At 40.0% G+C, this 14,978-nt stretch overlaps 2 protein-coding genes across 4 annotated transcripts; one reads left to right on the top strand and one right to left on the bottom strand.

The window, feature by feature from the left end:
- The first annotated feature begins 497 nt into the window (after positions 1 to 497).
- On the top strand, positions 498 to 11,429 carry LOC120767784. Of its 3 annotated transcripts, none has more exons than XM_040094058.1 (17): positions 498 to 1,294; positions 2,627 to 3,369; positions 3,432 to 4,104; positions 4,613 to 5,169; positions 5,864 to 6,171; positions 6,243 to 6,794; positions 6,851 to 7,008; positions 7,075 to 7,208; positions 7,487 to 7,723; positions 7,786 to 7,918; positions 7,982 to 8,097; positions 8,158 to 8,327; positions 8,385 to 8,466; positions 8,522 to 8,791; positions 8,857 to 9,621; positions 9,687 to 9,923; positions 10,040 to 11,429. In XM_040094058.1, exons 1-17 carry the CDS (start codon positions 1,033 to 1,035, stop codon positions 11,330 to 11,332), a joined length of 6,690 nt encoding a protein of 2,229 aa, XP_039949992.1. In that variant the 5' UTR covers positions 498 to 1,032; the 3' UTR covers positions 11,333 to 11,429. The 3 variants fall into 3 exon arrangements, with proteins under 3 accessions (XP_039949992.1, XP_039949973.1, XP_039949983.1); XM_040094049.1 differs by having other exon boundaries at positions 499 to 1,294; positions 7,063 to 7,208; XM_040094039.1 differs by having other exon boundaries at positions 6,851 to 7,208.
- Positions 11,430 to 13,333: 1,904 nt separating this feature from the next.
- On the bottom strand, positions 13,334 to 14,962 carry LOC120770949 (vacuolar protein sorting-associated protein 16B). Its single transcript, XM_040098665.1, has one exon. It carries the CDS (start codon positions 14,809 to 14,811, stop codon positions 13,450 to 13,452), a length of 1,362 nt encoding a protein of 453 aa, XP_039954599.1. The 5' UTR covers positions 14,812 to 14,962; the 3' UTR covers positions 13,334 to 13,449.
- Positions 14,963 to 14,978: the final 16 nt, after the last annotated feature.

The following is a 14,978-nucleotide window of genomic DNA, read 5'->3' on the forward strand; positions in this document are numbered from 1 at the left end:
AATATTTTTAATAATTACGCCCTACTGCTGATGAAATTTTTACATTGACATGCTCCGAATATTAGTTAAAATGCGAAATAACACAGAACAATAATAAGACTTCGTCAAAGGAAATATATATGTACATATACATATATATATATATATAACAGAGGTACATAGTAGTTTTATCTACAGATTCACAAGCTGAATTGTGTTGGAGGTTCCAATCACCACTAACAGTAGTGGCAATATTTAGTGTATACAAGTGCAAGAACTTATATTAATTGCACATTTTGCAGAAAAAAATGTTTAACGAGCTTTTTCGAATTTTTAGTTTATTTTTAATAAAGACTTACCAAAATTTTGAGAACATACAAATTTAAAAAGGATGAGTTTAATACACTTAATTTACAGGTGATGTGGCAGCACTGCCGGACAAGAATTTGTCGCAATTGAAATTTTCGCTCTCTGTTGTTTTCTTGCACTTGACATTTCGCGATAAAAGGAGCAAACCATTTTCATAGTGCAAATGGGAGGTTGACATTAAAAAATAGGTGCAGTTGGAAAGAAAATTTGCAGCAGATTATTTTAGAATTGTAGCAAATATCTGTTTTTTTTTTTAATAAATAAAGTTTAAATGAAAGATATCATCGTTAAAATGTGATTTGAATGCGAGGAATAGCATATAAATCAGCAATAACGGCAGAAAAGAAAGCACCAACACCAGCAGCGCTATATCAGCAGACAACGGAAAGAAAGGTGTCAGTAGAAAGAATACCTAGAGAAAAGGGCGGAAAGGTGTTGGTGCACGCGAAAATTTTTTTTGGCGAGAAACGGGTAGCAGAAAATATTTCGGCTTGCCATATATTCTAATATAATCGGGTACTGTAATAGCAACTTTGTGTGCAAAAAACAAAAACCAAGGCATAGAAAGAAAATTCTTGGTAAGAGAAGTGTCAGCACAGATTAACTGAGATTATTTTCTCTTTCACACGGAACACCCACTCCTCTTAAGCTGTTAGCCCACCGCAATCGTAGTAATTTATCGGGATGGCTGCGTTACTACAAGAGTTAGATATTTTCGAACTGTGTCCGCTTATTACCAATTTAAATTGCAAATTATCAACGGTCAGTGAGTATGATGCACGCAAACAATTGTTATGTCTCGTCTCGGAGGAAAATGACATAGTGCTGCGCTACACCAGCGAAGGTGGGCAGGAAGTGTTGAAATTAGTTTCCTGGTTTCGTCGCACTAATCGTGTAATTCATGACGTTTGCTTTGATCCATCCGGTACTTGGTTATTAGTGTTATGTGAGTATATAAGTAAATATTAAAATTAAGAAAAAATAATGAAATAATAAACCAAACCATAAGTGTGTTGTCGTTTGGTTGCCAATGAGCACGGTTAAATCGATTCGTCATGTCCAATTAAATATATATATATATCATATTCAACAAAATACAGCTAAAAGCCAGTAGTACTATATATGACCAATGGGCGCAAAATATGCATGACGTCAACTAGGAATTGTCTGCTCCCTAGCATGTAAATGTAGGTCTATAAGTTGCTGCAAGGTATTATGTACCATGACTTACACTACCTAACTATGTTAAATCAAGAAAGCCCACGGGATGTATGCACCTAGTTTTTTAATACACTTTTATGCTATTGATTTTTGTATTTTAGTTTGTTTTTGTTATATGTTTGTTTATCAATTGATTTTTGCGGCAAGCGAGTGTGCTATCTACGCATAGGTGTTTGGGTACATTGAACTGTGAAAGTAACGGGGTAGCAAGAAAAAGTGGGGTGAGAAATGTGTAAAAAAAAAAACTTTGATAAATGCAAAAGACCTACGGCCTCGTCTTTGCAATCGCATGTGCTGTCAATGTCTTTGTGCGCTAATAACGTCACAGACACTCTAGACAGCATGTCGCTGTAAATTGAGCTTGCACAAGTTACATATCAATGAAATGATGATAGCGCAAGTATTAATAGCTCCTTATGAGGAAGCGTTGTTAGTCCCATAAAATGCATGCAAAGCTCATTGTTATTTGCATTTTAATATAATTTTAAAAATACATATATGGGTGCCATACACCCGTTAAAATACCGAAACCATAAATAAGATGCTCTACTTCATATAATAAATTGAAATGTCAGCTTGCTAGAAAATTCGCAAAGAGCTCGTGCTATGAAGGCTTAATAGTTCGTATACCGTGAACAGTATATATTAAGCTTGCCACGAAGTTGTTAGCACCGAGGAGGCAACGTTGGAGATCTTTTAACATATATATATAACAATTAACGTGACGAACTGAGTTCATTTAGAATATCCGTTTGTCCGCCCGACCGATCTTTTTTAGTTGCAACATATCTCCACAAATTTCGGCATGGACTATTGTCCAAAACAATGGTACAATCTCCAAAAAATTCTTCAGAACGGACCACTATAGCATATAGCTGTCCTACTGCCAATAACCTGTCAAAGTCTAGTTCTTAGATTTTTTTAAAAGGCACTACATCTTTCGTCCAACCGACTTTAACGGATTCACAAATTTTATATTTGTTGTTGTAGTTATTGTAAATATATATATTTTCTAAAATTATTAGTTTAAATATTAATACAAATTTGTACTGCTAAGGTTTCGACAATACGCTGCACATTGTACCCGCCCTCGCTGTGGTCGACAAAACTTTCTTGGAGCCATCGAACTCGACTCACCCGCCGCAACAGCCATACAGCACAACACAAATTACCTCATACATCATACCGTTTGTGGGACCACATGAGTGCCCCAACTCAAAAAGGTGCCCCAATCAGGCCACCTTCAGTGAAACCATCTCAAAGCAACCGCCACCTGTTATACCAACTGCCGCTGCTGCAGAGGACAAAGCAGATAGCGTATGCGATGAGCAGGAAAAGCATGAAGCTGGAGCTGAAAGTGAGCAGCTAGCCGACACTGAAAAGATCTCCACATCACGGGAAAGTATCGCTCAAGCGTCACAACTGCTCGTAGAAGTTGAGGTGAATATAGAGCCAAAACTGCCAGCCAACATAAATCTTGATGCGTATAGCCATGATGTGCCCCCCAGTATGTTGGCGTCTACAGCGCCACCGAATGTTGTCGAAGATAAAACGGGCAATAGTCAGGTTATGGCTACATCGTTTATGGCCTCGGTTACTTGCCCCTACCCGTTAGCTGTTGTTTGGTGGCAAACTATAGATGGTGTCAATCGCGCTGTTATCGGCTATTCCGACGGTTCCATTTGTTTTGTGGGTTTGAGTCCAAATTGCCCGTTCGTTGCGAGCACGGCAATTGATACCGGCTCTGTGGTGAAGTTGCTCATCTGCAAGGACAGCACTTTTGAGAGCGTTATGTTGCTGGTAAGTATAAATAAATACATATAGTTTTAAATAAAAATCTTCATAACATTTTCTTTTCGTAGATCACCTCATCGTTAAAACAGCAGTTCAAATTACTACTTGAACAAAAAGCCATCAAATACATATATCCAGGCGAGATCTCACCCAGCGCGGTACACGGACGAGATAGTGACTGGCAGATTGTTATGCCGCTGAAGACACAAAGCAATTGCTCTGATCCAGCATCGGACAACAGCGCGTTGGATGAGGACGTTTTCTTAAGAAACGATGAAATTCCCAGCACTTCAGCGGCGGCAGCGACGTGTGGTGGTCCAGCGCAGCCTTGCCATTCACTGCGCCGTTCTGTCATAATACCCGGCACGCACACACCTATGTCGAAAACAGCAATGCCACCACCACCTCCACCCTATTCGGTAGCGATCAATCGCCACTCGGACACCGCGCCCACAACGAGCACCAACGCTCTAGGTGGCAACATAGCTCCCGCAACAAATACTAGCGCAAGCAGCAGTGGCAGCGGCAGCGTGCCCACTACCATGAGCATTGGCAATGGCAACTCAGCGACAGGTATACGTTTCACACAACAACAGCTGCCCGAATTGGACGATGTGAATGCACGTGCTGGCATTTTGCCAGCGGCGCGCGCACGTCTCGCCTCATTGAAGAGCCTGGGCACAAAGAAGCTGAATGCCATCAAAATGCGTCTCTCCGATAATCGGCATAAACTTGAAGATTGTAAGTAAACAATTTGTCTGCATCTATAACAAAAAAAGAAACAAAAATAAATTTAGCACTTTGTTTCTACTTATTTAATCCAGTAACTATTGTATTTTCTAAAACGACTATTATTTGCTTTTTAAAACCGTTTCCTTTCTTAATTTCTCAGTTATAAAATGTATTGTAATTTTATTAAATAGATTGCGTGCGAAACGCGGTGAGTTTAGCCAACGTTTATGCTACGACACACGTGTTGTTGTCATGCTTACAATCATTCTCGCCGAACAGTTAGTCAAATCAGACATACAAATATACAACAGTTTCAATACTCGCTTAGCGTGAACGCTCACATCATCTGCGTTTTGGCGTTCTCTGTACAAATATACCCAAACATACATTTATTTCATAATATCCCCCCTCTCAAATATTACGTTTCTTTACAAGCTTAATTGTTGTTGTTGTTGTTAAAGAAAATAATTTTCCCTTATTTACAAGTCAAACTAATGCATCATGTTTTTCCTTGCAGATGTGTCTGAAAATACTCTTGGCAACTTCGCCATCATGGACTCACCATCGCTGACGCCCGAAGTGTTGAACAACTCCAACGGTTCCTTCTATACCATACAGAATTTGCGCAACACCTATTTGCTAAGCGCACTACACAGTCACACAAACAATCTCACCGTGCATAATATTGATATTAATTTGAAACCGTTATTTCTCTATAAAATCCCGAAGAACTGCTATGATATTTTAATCAGCTCAAATTTGCTTTACACCATACAATATGTCGATATAAATGCTGGCGATAATGCGAAAGAATGCGCGGACCTAACGAATGCCGAACGCAATACGGAGAAGGAGAATCGCGACACCGATACCGAGAAGGAAGAAGTCATCGATCTATGCGAAGGCAATGACACGCTGCTCGCGGATATCAATTCGGCTGGTTCGTTTAGTGCGGACACGAGTGCAACCACCAGCGGACCGTCCACCAGCGATAGCTTATCGCACTGTAATGCGATAAATGCGGTGGGCGTGATAAGCAGCGCAATGGCCACTTTGCGTGCAGGCGATGATGATGTTAGTATACACAATCATATTTACTTGACTCTCATTTTATCCTGAAGAAGGTATATTTAAGTTCGGCCACCAGTCGACAACATCGGTTACGCTACAAAATATATGTATATATAAAGCCGCCTAGCTGTTCGTCATTTCGTCTGTTTTTATAAACGCGGAATAGTTTCTCCGCTTTTCAGATATCGGTCTTAAATTTTGCACTTGCTTGTTTGTTCTCCCCAAAAAGCTCCTCATTTGTCCAAACCCCTGTTATGGGACACAAACTGAACGATCAACATCAAGTCCTTATATGGAGCAATAGCTCGAATTATTGTTTAAACCAACGATACAATCTGTCAACAAATTGTTCAGATCGGAGGACTATATCATATAGCTATTCAACAAACTGATCGCTCAAAATCCAATCCTTGTATGAATTTTTTTTTTTATTTAACAAGATATCTTCACGAAGTTTGGCATGGTTTATTATCCAAGACAACGGTACACTCTCCGAAGAAATTGTTCGGATCGGACCGCTTTAGTATATAGATGCCATACAAAATGATCGAATCAAGTTTTTGTATGAAATCTTTTATATTTGAGAAGGGGGTTATAGTTTCGGTGCAACCGAAGTTACCCTGTTTTTCTTCTTTTGACTTTCTATATTTACTAAATAACCGTTTTTTCTTGTTATGACTTTCTGTATTTCTTTTAGTGCTTCAACGGCGCTTCACAGCTGACCATATTTCGCTTTGAGAATGAGACTGTGCTGAATCTGTATCAAATGGCAACCTATCGCTCGAGTGAGCCCAGCGAAATCATCACGAAGGAAGAAAAAGCCAAAGCGTTCGATTTCAAGGATATACGCTCACCCATGGATTATGTGCAGTTCTATGAGCATGCCGACGTGAAGGAGGAGTACTCGCTACGTCAAATGGAAATTATGAAGCATGAGTTTCCAAAAATTAATTACGATCCCTGCTACGTGGTTACCAACAAGAATGTATACTACATACAATTAAAGTGAAGTCAAAATTTAATTTCTTTATTTCAATACAATACACGCCAACCTCCATTCTACTTCATTTTTGCAGGAAGGAGCCGTTCGCCATCTTCCTAGATTCTGCGCTGGCGGGTGAATGGAAACAATGTCGTGAATTCTGCAACACCTTTGATCTCACCTATGAGGCGTGCATAGAGTTTGCCGGCGATTATCTGCTGCGTCGCAAGCGCGTCACACAAGCCCTGGTCACGTACAACTCGGCGCGCATCAAACCCATACGCACCGCGCTCAAATTGGCCATGTTCGGACAGACATGTGCGCTTATGCATCTCTGTGCCATGGCGCTGAAGACGACCTACTTGCTGAAGTCGAGATATTTCAGCAGTCCCATAATTAAAACGTTACTTAAAGATATTACATATCGTCATTCGGAAGATGTGCGCATAATACTTCCGCTGACGGCCGCTAAAAATTCAGATGTGTTGATAAATGAGGGCATATCGGCCAGTGACTATAACTATGGCTTGGATGACTCGCTTAGCAATCTACAAATGTCGCCATCGTCCCAATTTCATTTGGCCAATTTGTTGTTGATATCTTTAGCGGAGCGTGCGGTGAATGATAAGAACTATTTGCCGCTGTGGTGAGTTTGCTTTGTACCGTGGTGAAATGCTTAAAATTGATTGCCTCTTATTTTAGGAATTTCCTTGTGACCAATACGAAATATCACACCAATATGACAAGCATTGTGCTGTGTCAGAGCGGTCTCTTCTCGTCGGCGTTGGTTTTGGCGAAGACGCGTGGTGTTTGTATTGACACATTTTTGGCGCTGACCAGCGTTGTGGGACAGGAATTCGGTAAATATCGTAAAGACTCTTTGCAAGAAAGGAACAATAACTGTTTTACGTTAGGCTGGTACACAGAGATGAATGTGTGTTTGTATAATTTGAGTGAACCAATTTTCGCCGAGACGATCACCTATTTGCCGCAAGTCGCTGTGGACTATTTTGGTTTCATACAGGATAAACTACCTAATATAAGGCACTGCGTACTTGAGGTGAGTAGAAATGATATTGAACTGATGCTTTAGACATTTTTGCCCACATTGACATTGTCCGTTTCGTGGTCCTACCGCTAAGTGACTTCAAGGACTGTTAGTTTTGCGCTTTCCCCAGAACAGACTTTAGATATTCGCTGCAACAACCAAATTTTATGCAAAAGTAGGCATTCTAACGGTCCATAATTTTGTCTAACAACATTTGCTAATTTTTAATACGGATCTTCGTAGACTTCTGAATACATTTAACACTAATAAATTTGGTATCTTCTTTACAGCGCTTGGAACATCAATTGAATCCTTTCTCCGCCGTACTGCGTCCAATGGTGTCGCACACTTCCTCCGGCCACGTGGAGCACAATATAAACGACAATAAAACGTTTTTATTTGATTTTTGTAAAAATCTCATCGAAACATATTTAGCTGTACTCATACACATGGAATCTCAACGCTCCAAGAGCGAACACATAACGAACGCATTGTCGACGTTCCGCATCACTTACGAAGACAATCAGGTGGCGAAGCATATGCCGACATTTTTGATTCGAGTTAATTTAATTATTTGCACTCCTTACAGTTTGCAATCGAAACATCACGCTTTAAACCCATCTCAGCCGGTTGTGCGCACTGTGCTTGCGTTGTGGACGGTGTTGCCTACTTTTGGGGTTCTAATGGAGTGCCTTGCAATTATAGCGTTAACAAGTCTTCCGGTACGTAATGAATTACAACAATTGAAATGAATAATAAACATTATTTACGCGTCCACCACTTAGATCCACCAGAGCCGCCACACGCCGTTAAGAGCTTGGACCTACTATCACAATTGAATCTGGAGGTGCATACCGTGAAGTGCGGCCGCCAGCATACGCTAGTGTTAACGAACAACGGGGTGCGCTAGAAATTATTTGAAGATGCAATAATTAGAAATTAATAACTCACCTATTTACAGTTGTATGCGTTTGGCAACAATAATCTGCTCCAGCTGGGCATTGGGCGCGACATGCAAGTCTCGCTGCAGCCAATGATGTTACGTGCTTTCGATGGCAAGAACATAACGATCATCGAAGCGGGTCAATATCACAACGCTGCAGTTGCGGATGGGCTCTTGTACACCTGGGGGTGAGTGAGTAGCAAATATAAGCAGAATATTTGAATTTCATTTGTTTACCTTTACAGTTGGGGCATTTACGGGCAACTTGGGCATGGCAATTGCGAGAATGTGGCCGAACCGAAAATAGTTGCATTCTTCAAAACGAAAGTAAGCTTGTTAAATGGTTTTCTTTAAACTTAAAATTACATTTTCATCTACGCAGAAAGTACTCCAAGTATCCTTGGGGCATGCGCACAGCGTGGTGCTCTGTCAGACGGCCAACAATCCGAACGCCACCGAATTATATGTGTTTGGTTCCAATCATTTTGGTCAGTTGGGTATTGGCTCTGGTCCTAGCGGTGTGGAAGGACAGAGCAACACTTCGGCTGATGACGAAATGCATTGCGCTAGTCAAGTGAAGAGTTTAGTGCCCATTAAACTGTTCGTGTGCGACGAAAGAATAAGACTGATACATACCAAATTTTTTTCTAACGTAAGTTCGTTGACTTTACCACTTTTTCCCCTCACTTTTCAAGCATTTTCACGCATTAATTGCAGTTAGCTGTCGATGAGAATGGACGCATGTACACGTGGGGTTCCTCACCACAAGCGCTGCGCTTAGCCAATCAGATCAAGCGACGTGCAAATGCGAAACAAAAAATGGAGGAACACCAACGTCGTGAAATGAGCAAGCAGTTCGAGGCTACATTGCCCAGTGAGAATGCAAGCGCACCTTGCGCGGCACCGTCCACGTCCAAAAGTGCATATGCCGAGGCGCCAAAATCTATGGTCGCTGAGGTCGCCAGCAGCATACTTACGGATATAGTGGACGAAAACGTAACGTCAAGCGCCAGCAACACTGATAATACTCGGGAGACTGCTGCGGCGTCAGAATCGACTACAGACAGCGCCTTTAAAGAACCTGAACTCATTGAAGTTTTAGCCACCACAGTGACGGCCGAGCAGGAAGAGGTTGACGAACTGAAAGACGAAAACGTGAAGGAAATAATTGTTGAAGGCATTGCCCACGCCGAAACCGAGATAACCATACAGTTGGTGAACGAAGTGGTGGAAGAGTTTGTCGAGGAAGTTAAGCCAATGGTCGCACAACCGCTCAAATCATTAAACCCTTTGAAACCAGCGACCGAAGAGTTAGCGGCAAAGCATACTGACACACCAGCGCCAACAATAGCTATCACGGCGCCGCTTTCAACGTCAACGTCAACAGCAACAGCAACAAATGTCACGACCGAGGGCGATCCATGTGAGCACATGACTCCGCATTTGGTGGACACCACCGAGGTAGCCGGTCAAATTTTGCAGGTAAATGAGTAATAACCATGTTTTCTACACTGCATTTATATGGTTGCTGCAATATTTTCTTACAGATCTCAAGCGGACTCTTCCATTTTGCCTTGATCTCGTCTACTTGCACCCTGTACACTTGGGGCAAAAATTTGGAGCACCAACTGGGTACTGGCGATAAGGAGCGACGTGCCGTCAGCAAACCCTCACCCGTCGATTGTGTCGACCGTCCCATGTATGTGGATTGTGGCGCAGATTTCACGCTCGTCATGACCACAGAGTTTATGGTCAAAGCGTTTGGTGGCAACTCGAATGGACAGGTATGACACCTTTAAATCTTGCAAACTGCTCTAAAATGAAGTATTCGGTTTCGCCAAAATCTATGCGTTCGTTGTATTTCTTTTTATAACCTATACAACTACTTTTCGCTCCACAGTGCGGTCGCGATCTCGGACCTTCCATCGACAAGATGAAACAACGTGTGGTCTGTTTGCCCACCACCAAGCGACTTATGCGCTTTGAAAGTCAGTGTGTTGATGTGCCGGTGGAAATCAATTTGCCACGCCCACGCATACGTTTGGAATCCGAACCAGTGCGCTATTTGAAGAGCATACCAAAATACCAACCACAATTCATGCTAGAGGCCGGCATAAATTTCGACAATGCGCTCAACTTTGAACGTCCCTCACCGTCGAATCAGTACAAGTCGACAACGCAAGCGGACAGTAGCGAAAATGTGGTCACCGGCCAAGACTCAGACGATATGATCTCAAGTTTAGAGAATTTAAGTAACAATGAAGCGAACGATGGTTGTTCGCTGAACTTCTCATTGCTGCCCTCCTCAGGTGCAGCGGGCGCGCTACCACTTGCCGCGGCTACTGCGGATGATGCGCAACACAGCGCTGCTGTGGATGATTTAACACCCGATGAGCAGAGTTACGCGCGCCTGCCCGTCACCGAAAATTCCGATGCCAGCGGTGTTTGTGTGGCCGGTCAGCAGAGTGCCGAGCAATGTCCGCTGGTTGCAACGGCAAAGCACGATGCGAACGACGACGCACAGACACCAACACAAGCGGCCGGCTCACAGAGTACGCTCACTTCGAATGCACCCGTGGAGGCTGAGGAGACTGTAGAGGATGATGTGAATCTGCAACAGTTGCGACAGTACATACACTATTGCCTCTATGTATTTCACGGTCTCTACAACCCAGACAGGGTGTGCGACTTCTCTAAGGAACGTCTGGAGTATCGTATACGCACGCTTATGTTGAATTTCAAATTCGTCGATGCTTTCGTATTGTGTTTGCAGAATTGCAATAGTTCCGGCAAGGCGATGAAAATCTTCGCTTACTTCTCCAAAGACACCGGCTCCGTGCCGCTGCGTCGCCAGGACGTGAAATACTTAATTTACTATTTGTTGAAACACTTCATGGCGCAGAAGTTCGACATGCTCGAGTGTGAGCGTTTCTTTTTGGGCGATCTCGATTATTATTTGCTTGAGTTGTCGTATGTACTGTTCTTCAACAACAACAACACCATGCTGGAGCGTAACTTAAATGAGAAATTCAAGAGCTACTTTGCGCAGGAGGAGTCGCAACTAAATCAAAATCAAAACGACGATGAGCAGGTGCAACACAAGCTGGACGACACGGATGTGATATTCGATAGCCTAAGTGTTAAGTTCAAAACAATAGTTTGCCAGAGGCTGATGCAGCACTGCAACAATTAGTTGCTGGTGCTTAGCACCATTAGTTTAACTTGTTTTTAATTTATTGATTCGTGATATGAGTTGTTTATTTTATTTTATTATGCTTATTTTCTTTAGTTCTTTTGTCGTTTTTTTATTGTATTCAAATTTACATCTTACTTATGTATATATATATATATTTGTGTTAGCGAGAAAATGTAATATAACTTTATATATATATATATTCGTTTATACCTCATAAATTATATGCATTATTGCTGTGTTTGCGTTGAGTTTATTTTTATCTCATTTGCCCTTTAAACATGTCGTACTGCCCATGAAAGTTCCTTTCAAAGAGAGTGTAATTTTAACTAACTTAATTTGGATGGAAAGCACTTTTTACTTTACATATATTAATTTAATTGTTTTGTAATTAATTTCTGTTGCAATTCAATGCCATTTTTACTTTTGAAGGGACAGTTCGTGGCATATTTAGGTTAGGTCCGTTCCGGTTGAAAAAACTGTCGGAATTTAGTCAAACCTTTAACATAAGACTTCAAGTCAAACTTTTAAAAGTTTGCTGCATTATTTTTCATTTTTTCCACATAAATTTTTTCATTAAAAAATTTTTTTAATTCAATTTTTTTATAGGGTTACAAATAATACTTTAAAAATAATAGAAAAATTAAAAGAAAAAATTAATCCCGAATACCAGATTGGAAAACAAATTTAAATACGGGTTTGAAATATAAAATATTTGAACCGAATAATCAAAAAATAAAAAGAAATTGCTTCAGAATTTACATTTTTCACGTTAGCATACTTCGTATTATAAAATTTTAGAATACGAAGTACGACTTCTTGGATTAAAAAATAAATTTTCAATTCCGAATTTAATTATTAATCTAATTTTTTTGATTCCAAAATCCGCAACCTTTAATTCTCCAGTTTAGAATATTTTTATATTTTGAAATATTTTTTATTAGTAAACCTTTTTTACTAACAAATCTCTCAATTATGGAAAGCTTGATGTCTAGAGATTCTCTGCTTTTAAGTATTAACTTTTAGCTTGTCTCAAAGCTGTATTTCCGTAAAACTTTATTTCTTGGTTTATTTTCCAAATTTTTCATAAGAAGTTTTCCTTTGGGTTTATATTCCAATTTTATTATAAGTATGTAAAAATCTCCTTTTTCACATATTTTTACTTCCGCTATTTTAAATAATACATATACATACAACTACATAGACATGTATAAGGCACCCACTAAATATTATCAACATACACAATTTCAAAAACTCAAATCTGAGGTATTTCAAAGAAAAATGCCAAGTAGATAAATAACCAATTAATTTCTGAAGCACATACATAGTTAAATATATACCGTTAGTGAAAAGTAAATAAAAATCGGTAAATGCAACTTTAAATTGAAAGTTTAGATTAGTTTCTAAGTTCGCTTTGTCTAGCGATTTGTGCTTTACGCTTAACGCGCCTAGCAAATAATAAATTAAAATATAAAACAAAAGAGAAAGAGTAAAAAACTAGTAGTAACTATATAGTCAAACTTGCATTGCTTTAGTGAACGTTTTTCAACGTATAAATTTTACATTTTTTTGCCTAAAATATTTTGCAAAAATAAAACTGCTTTAAATTTTTTACACAAATGATCATTTAGTCAATAATTTGCATATAAAATAATGTATAAAAATTCAAATTGAAACAATAATACAGTCATAAGTACAGTAACTAAAAAAAACAACATAACCAAATCTGTACACATCCATAAACACAACGGTTTTGTACGTTGACAGCTTGTGATCTTGGAAATTTCCAGTTACACAAAATAGAAAAACATGCGATTGAAACTGTAGGAGTTCAGCAAAGAAGTTGCGAATAAACAAGTACAGACAAAAAACATACCATAAACATCATAAAATATAGTAAAAACTATCAAGAAATTTAAATAAAAAATAAACGTTTTTTCCTAAATAATTTCGTAAAAAATGGTTGTGCATACCTTTTCAAATATTTTTTCTCAACTTAACTGCAGTGAACAAAAATATATATTTACGCTTATTAGTATATCGCAGGGAATAATTTTTTTAACAGCATGTGCAATTTTCCGAGATTCAAATCATACACAAATAAATATTACTTCGCACTATAATTTCAACTTAATATTATCCGTGGTCCAACGCTTTGTTTGCAGCGTTTTCAACGCTTTTTCACAATAGAATTGCTCCTCTGAACGCTCCGGCAAACTGTCTTTTAATTGCGTCAATTGATTTGCATCCTTCATGCCAGCTAAAGCATCGACAACCGCACGCACGCACTTAACACGCTTAGCTAGCTCCAATTTTTCCGTCGTATTACTCATCTTCGATAGGAACATGTACAGCACACTTGTGGGCGCTTGCAGCGCATATAGACGAAGCACTGCCAATTCTAATGAGAAACTTATGTGAAATTGCTTCTGTTTCAGCGGTAGCCAAGCAGGCACACGTTCGAATACACTCTCCAAATCAGCGTAGGCCTGCGCATTTGCGCGCTCATTCAAAGCAGTCCATTCGAATTGCGCTGGTGAAATATGGAGATCGGCACTCAGACGAAAAGGTGATATAGCTCGTGTCAAATCCTGTTCCTTCCAGTTGTTGTGCTTACGACAGCATTGATATAGCACCTCAATGGGGGTTGAGCTTATATCCACCAGATTGTCCAATGTATTTCGCTCTTTCTCGATCAGTTCAAGCAGCTTTAATGCTGCTTCAAAGTGTGGTAAATAGACGCTCACCACACCCATGTCACCGCTATATTGATCGAGTAATTGTAACAATTTTTGTTTGCGTTGTTGCAGATTATTACAGGTCATAGCAGATTTGAATTGTATTAAGGATGCTTCTTGATGTTTGCCAAAATGTTGTAGCAATTCGACAGCTTCTTGGCTCTGACGCTGCTGCAGATAACCGCTATAGCTTTGCAAGGCTTGTGGTCTTTGTTCGAGAATTTTGAGAAAATTTCTGTGATTCAAGGTCTTTTTCAAGAAAAGTAGCACACCAATAACGGCATCACCGCCACCACACTTCAGCACTGCATCTAACAATTGCTCTTTTTCGTGCAAAGATTTAAATACTTCCAAAGACGCACATTTGCCAAGCAATAGTTTATACGCGGTGGCTTCTGGTGAGGGATTGTAAAAAGTGGTTTGTATTTGCCTGCGTAGCAAACGCAACTCCTCTTCCGGCGCAACACCTTTCGACATTATACGGTCATCAAGCGTTTGTTCTTGGATTAGCATTTTTAATGCTTCTTCAGAGATTACAGATTTTATCGATAGATTAAGTGTACTGCCTGCAGCGCTATTGTCGAAGCTCGCCTCTGAGATCGTATCGTAGTCATTAAGTATATTGTTGACATTCACGTTACTGCCAGCAGCAGTTACACCTTGAACATCCTCATCATCGTCGAAACTGAACCCTCTGCTCGATGAACGATTCCAGTAGCTTTCACTGTCAAATTGATCCATTATGTACGCTGCAACCAGAGATCTGCAACAGTCACTTTTGTTTTTAATCAAGAATTTCTCATTTGCAGTTGAACAGCTGTTTCTGACAGTTAATTAGTTATTTACGGATGTTTGCAACAAAATGAAACGGAAAAATACATTGACCGCAGGGTTGCAGTCTGCGCAAA

Source organism: Bactrocera tryoni, chromosome 1 (genome assembly GCF_016617805.1).
Source record: "Bactrocera tryoni isolate S06 chromosome 1, CSIRO_BtryS06_freeze2, whole genome shotgun sequence".
NCBI classification, from domain to species: Eukaryota; Metazoa; Arthropoda; class Insecta; order Diptera; family Tephritidae; genus Bactrocera; species Bactrocera tryoni.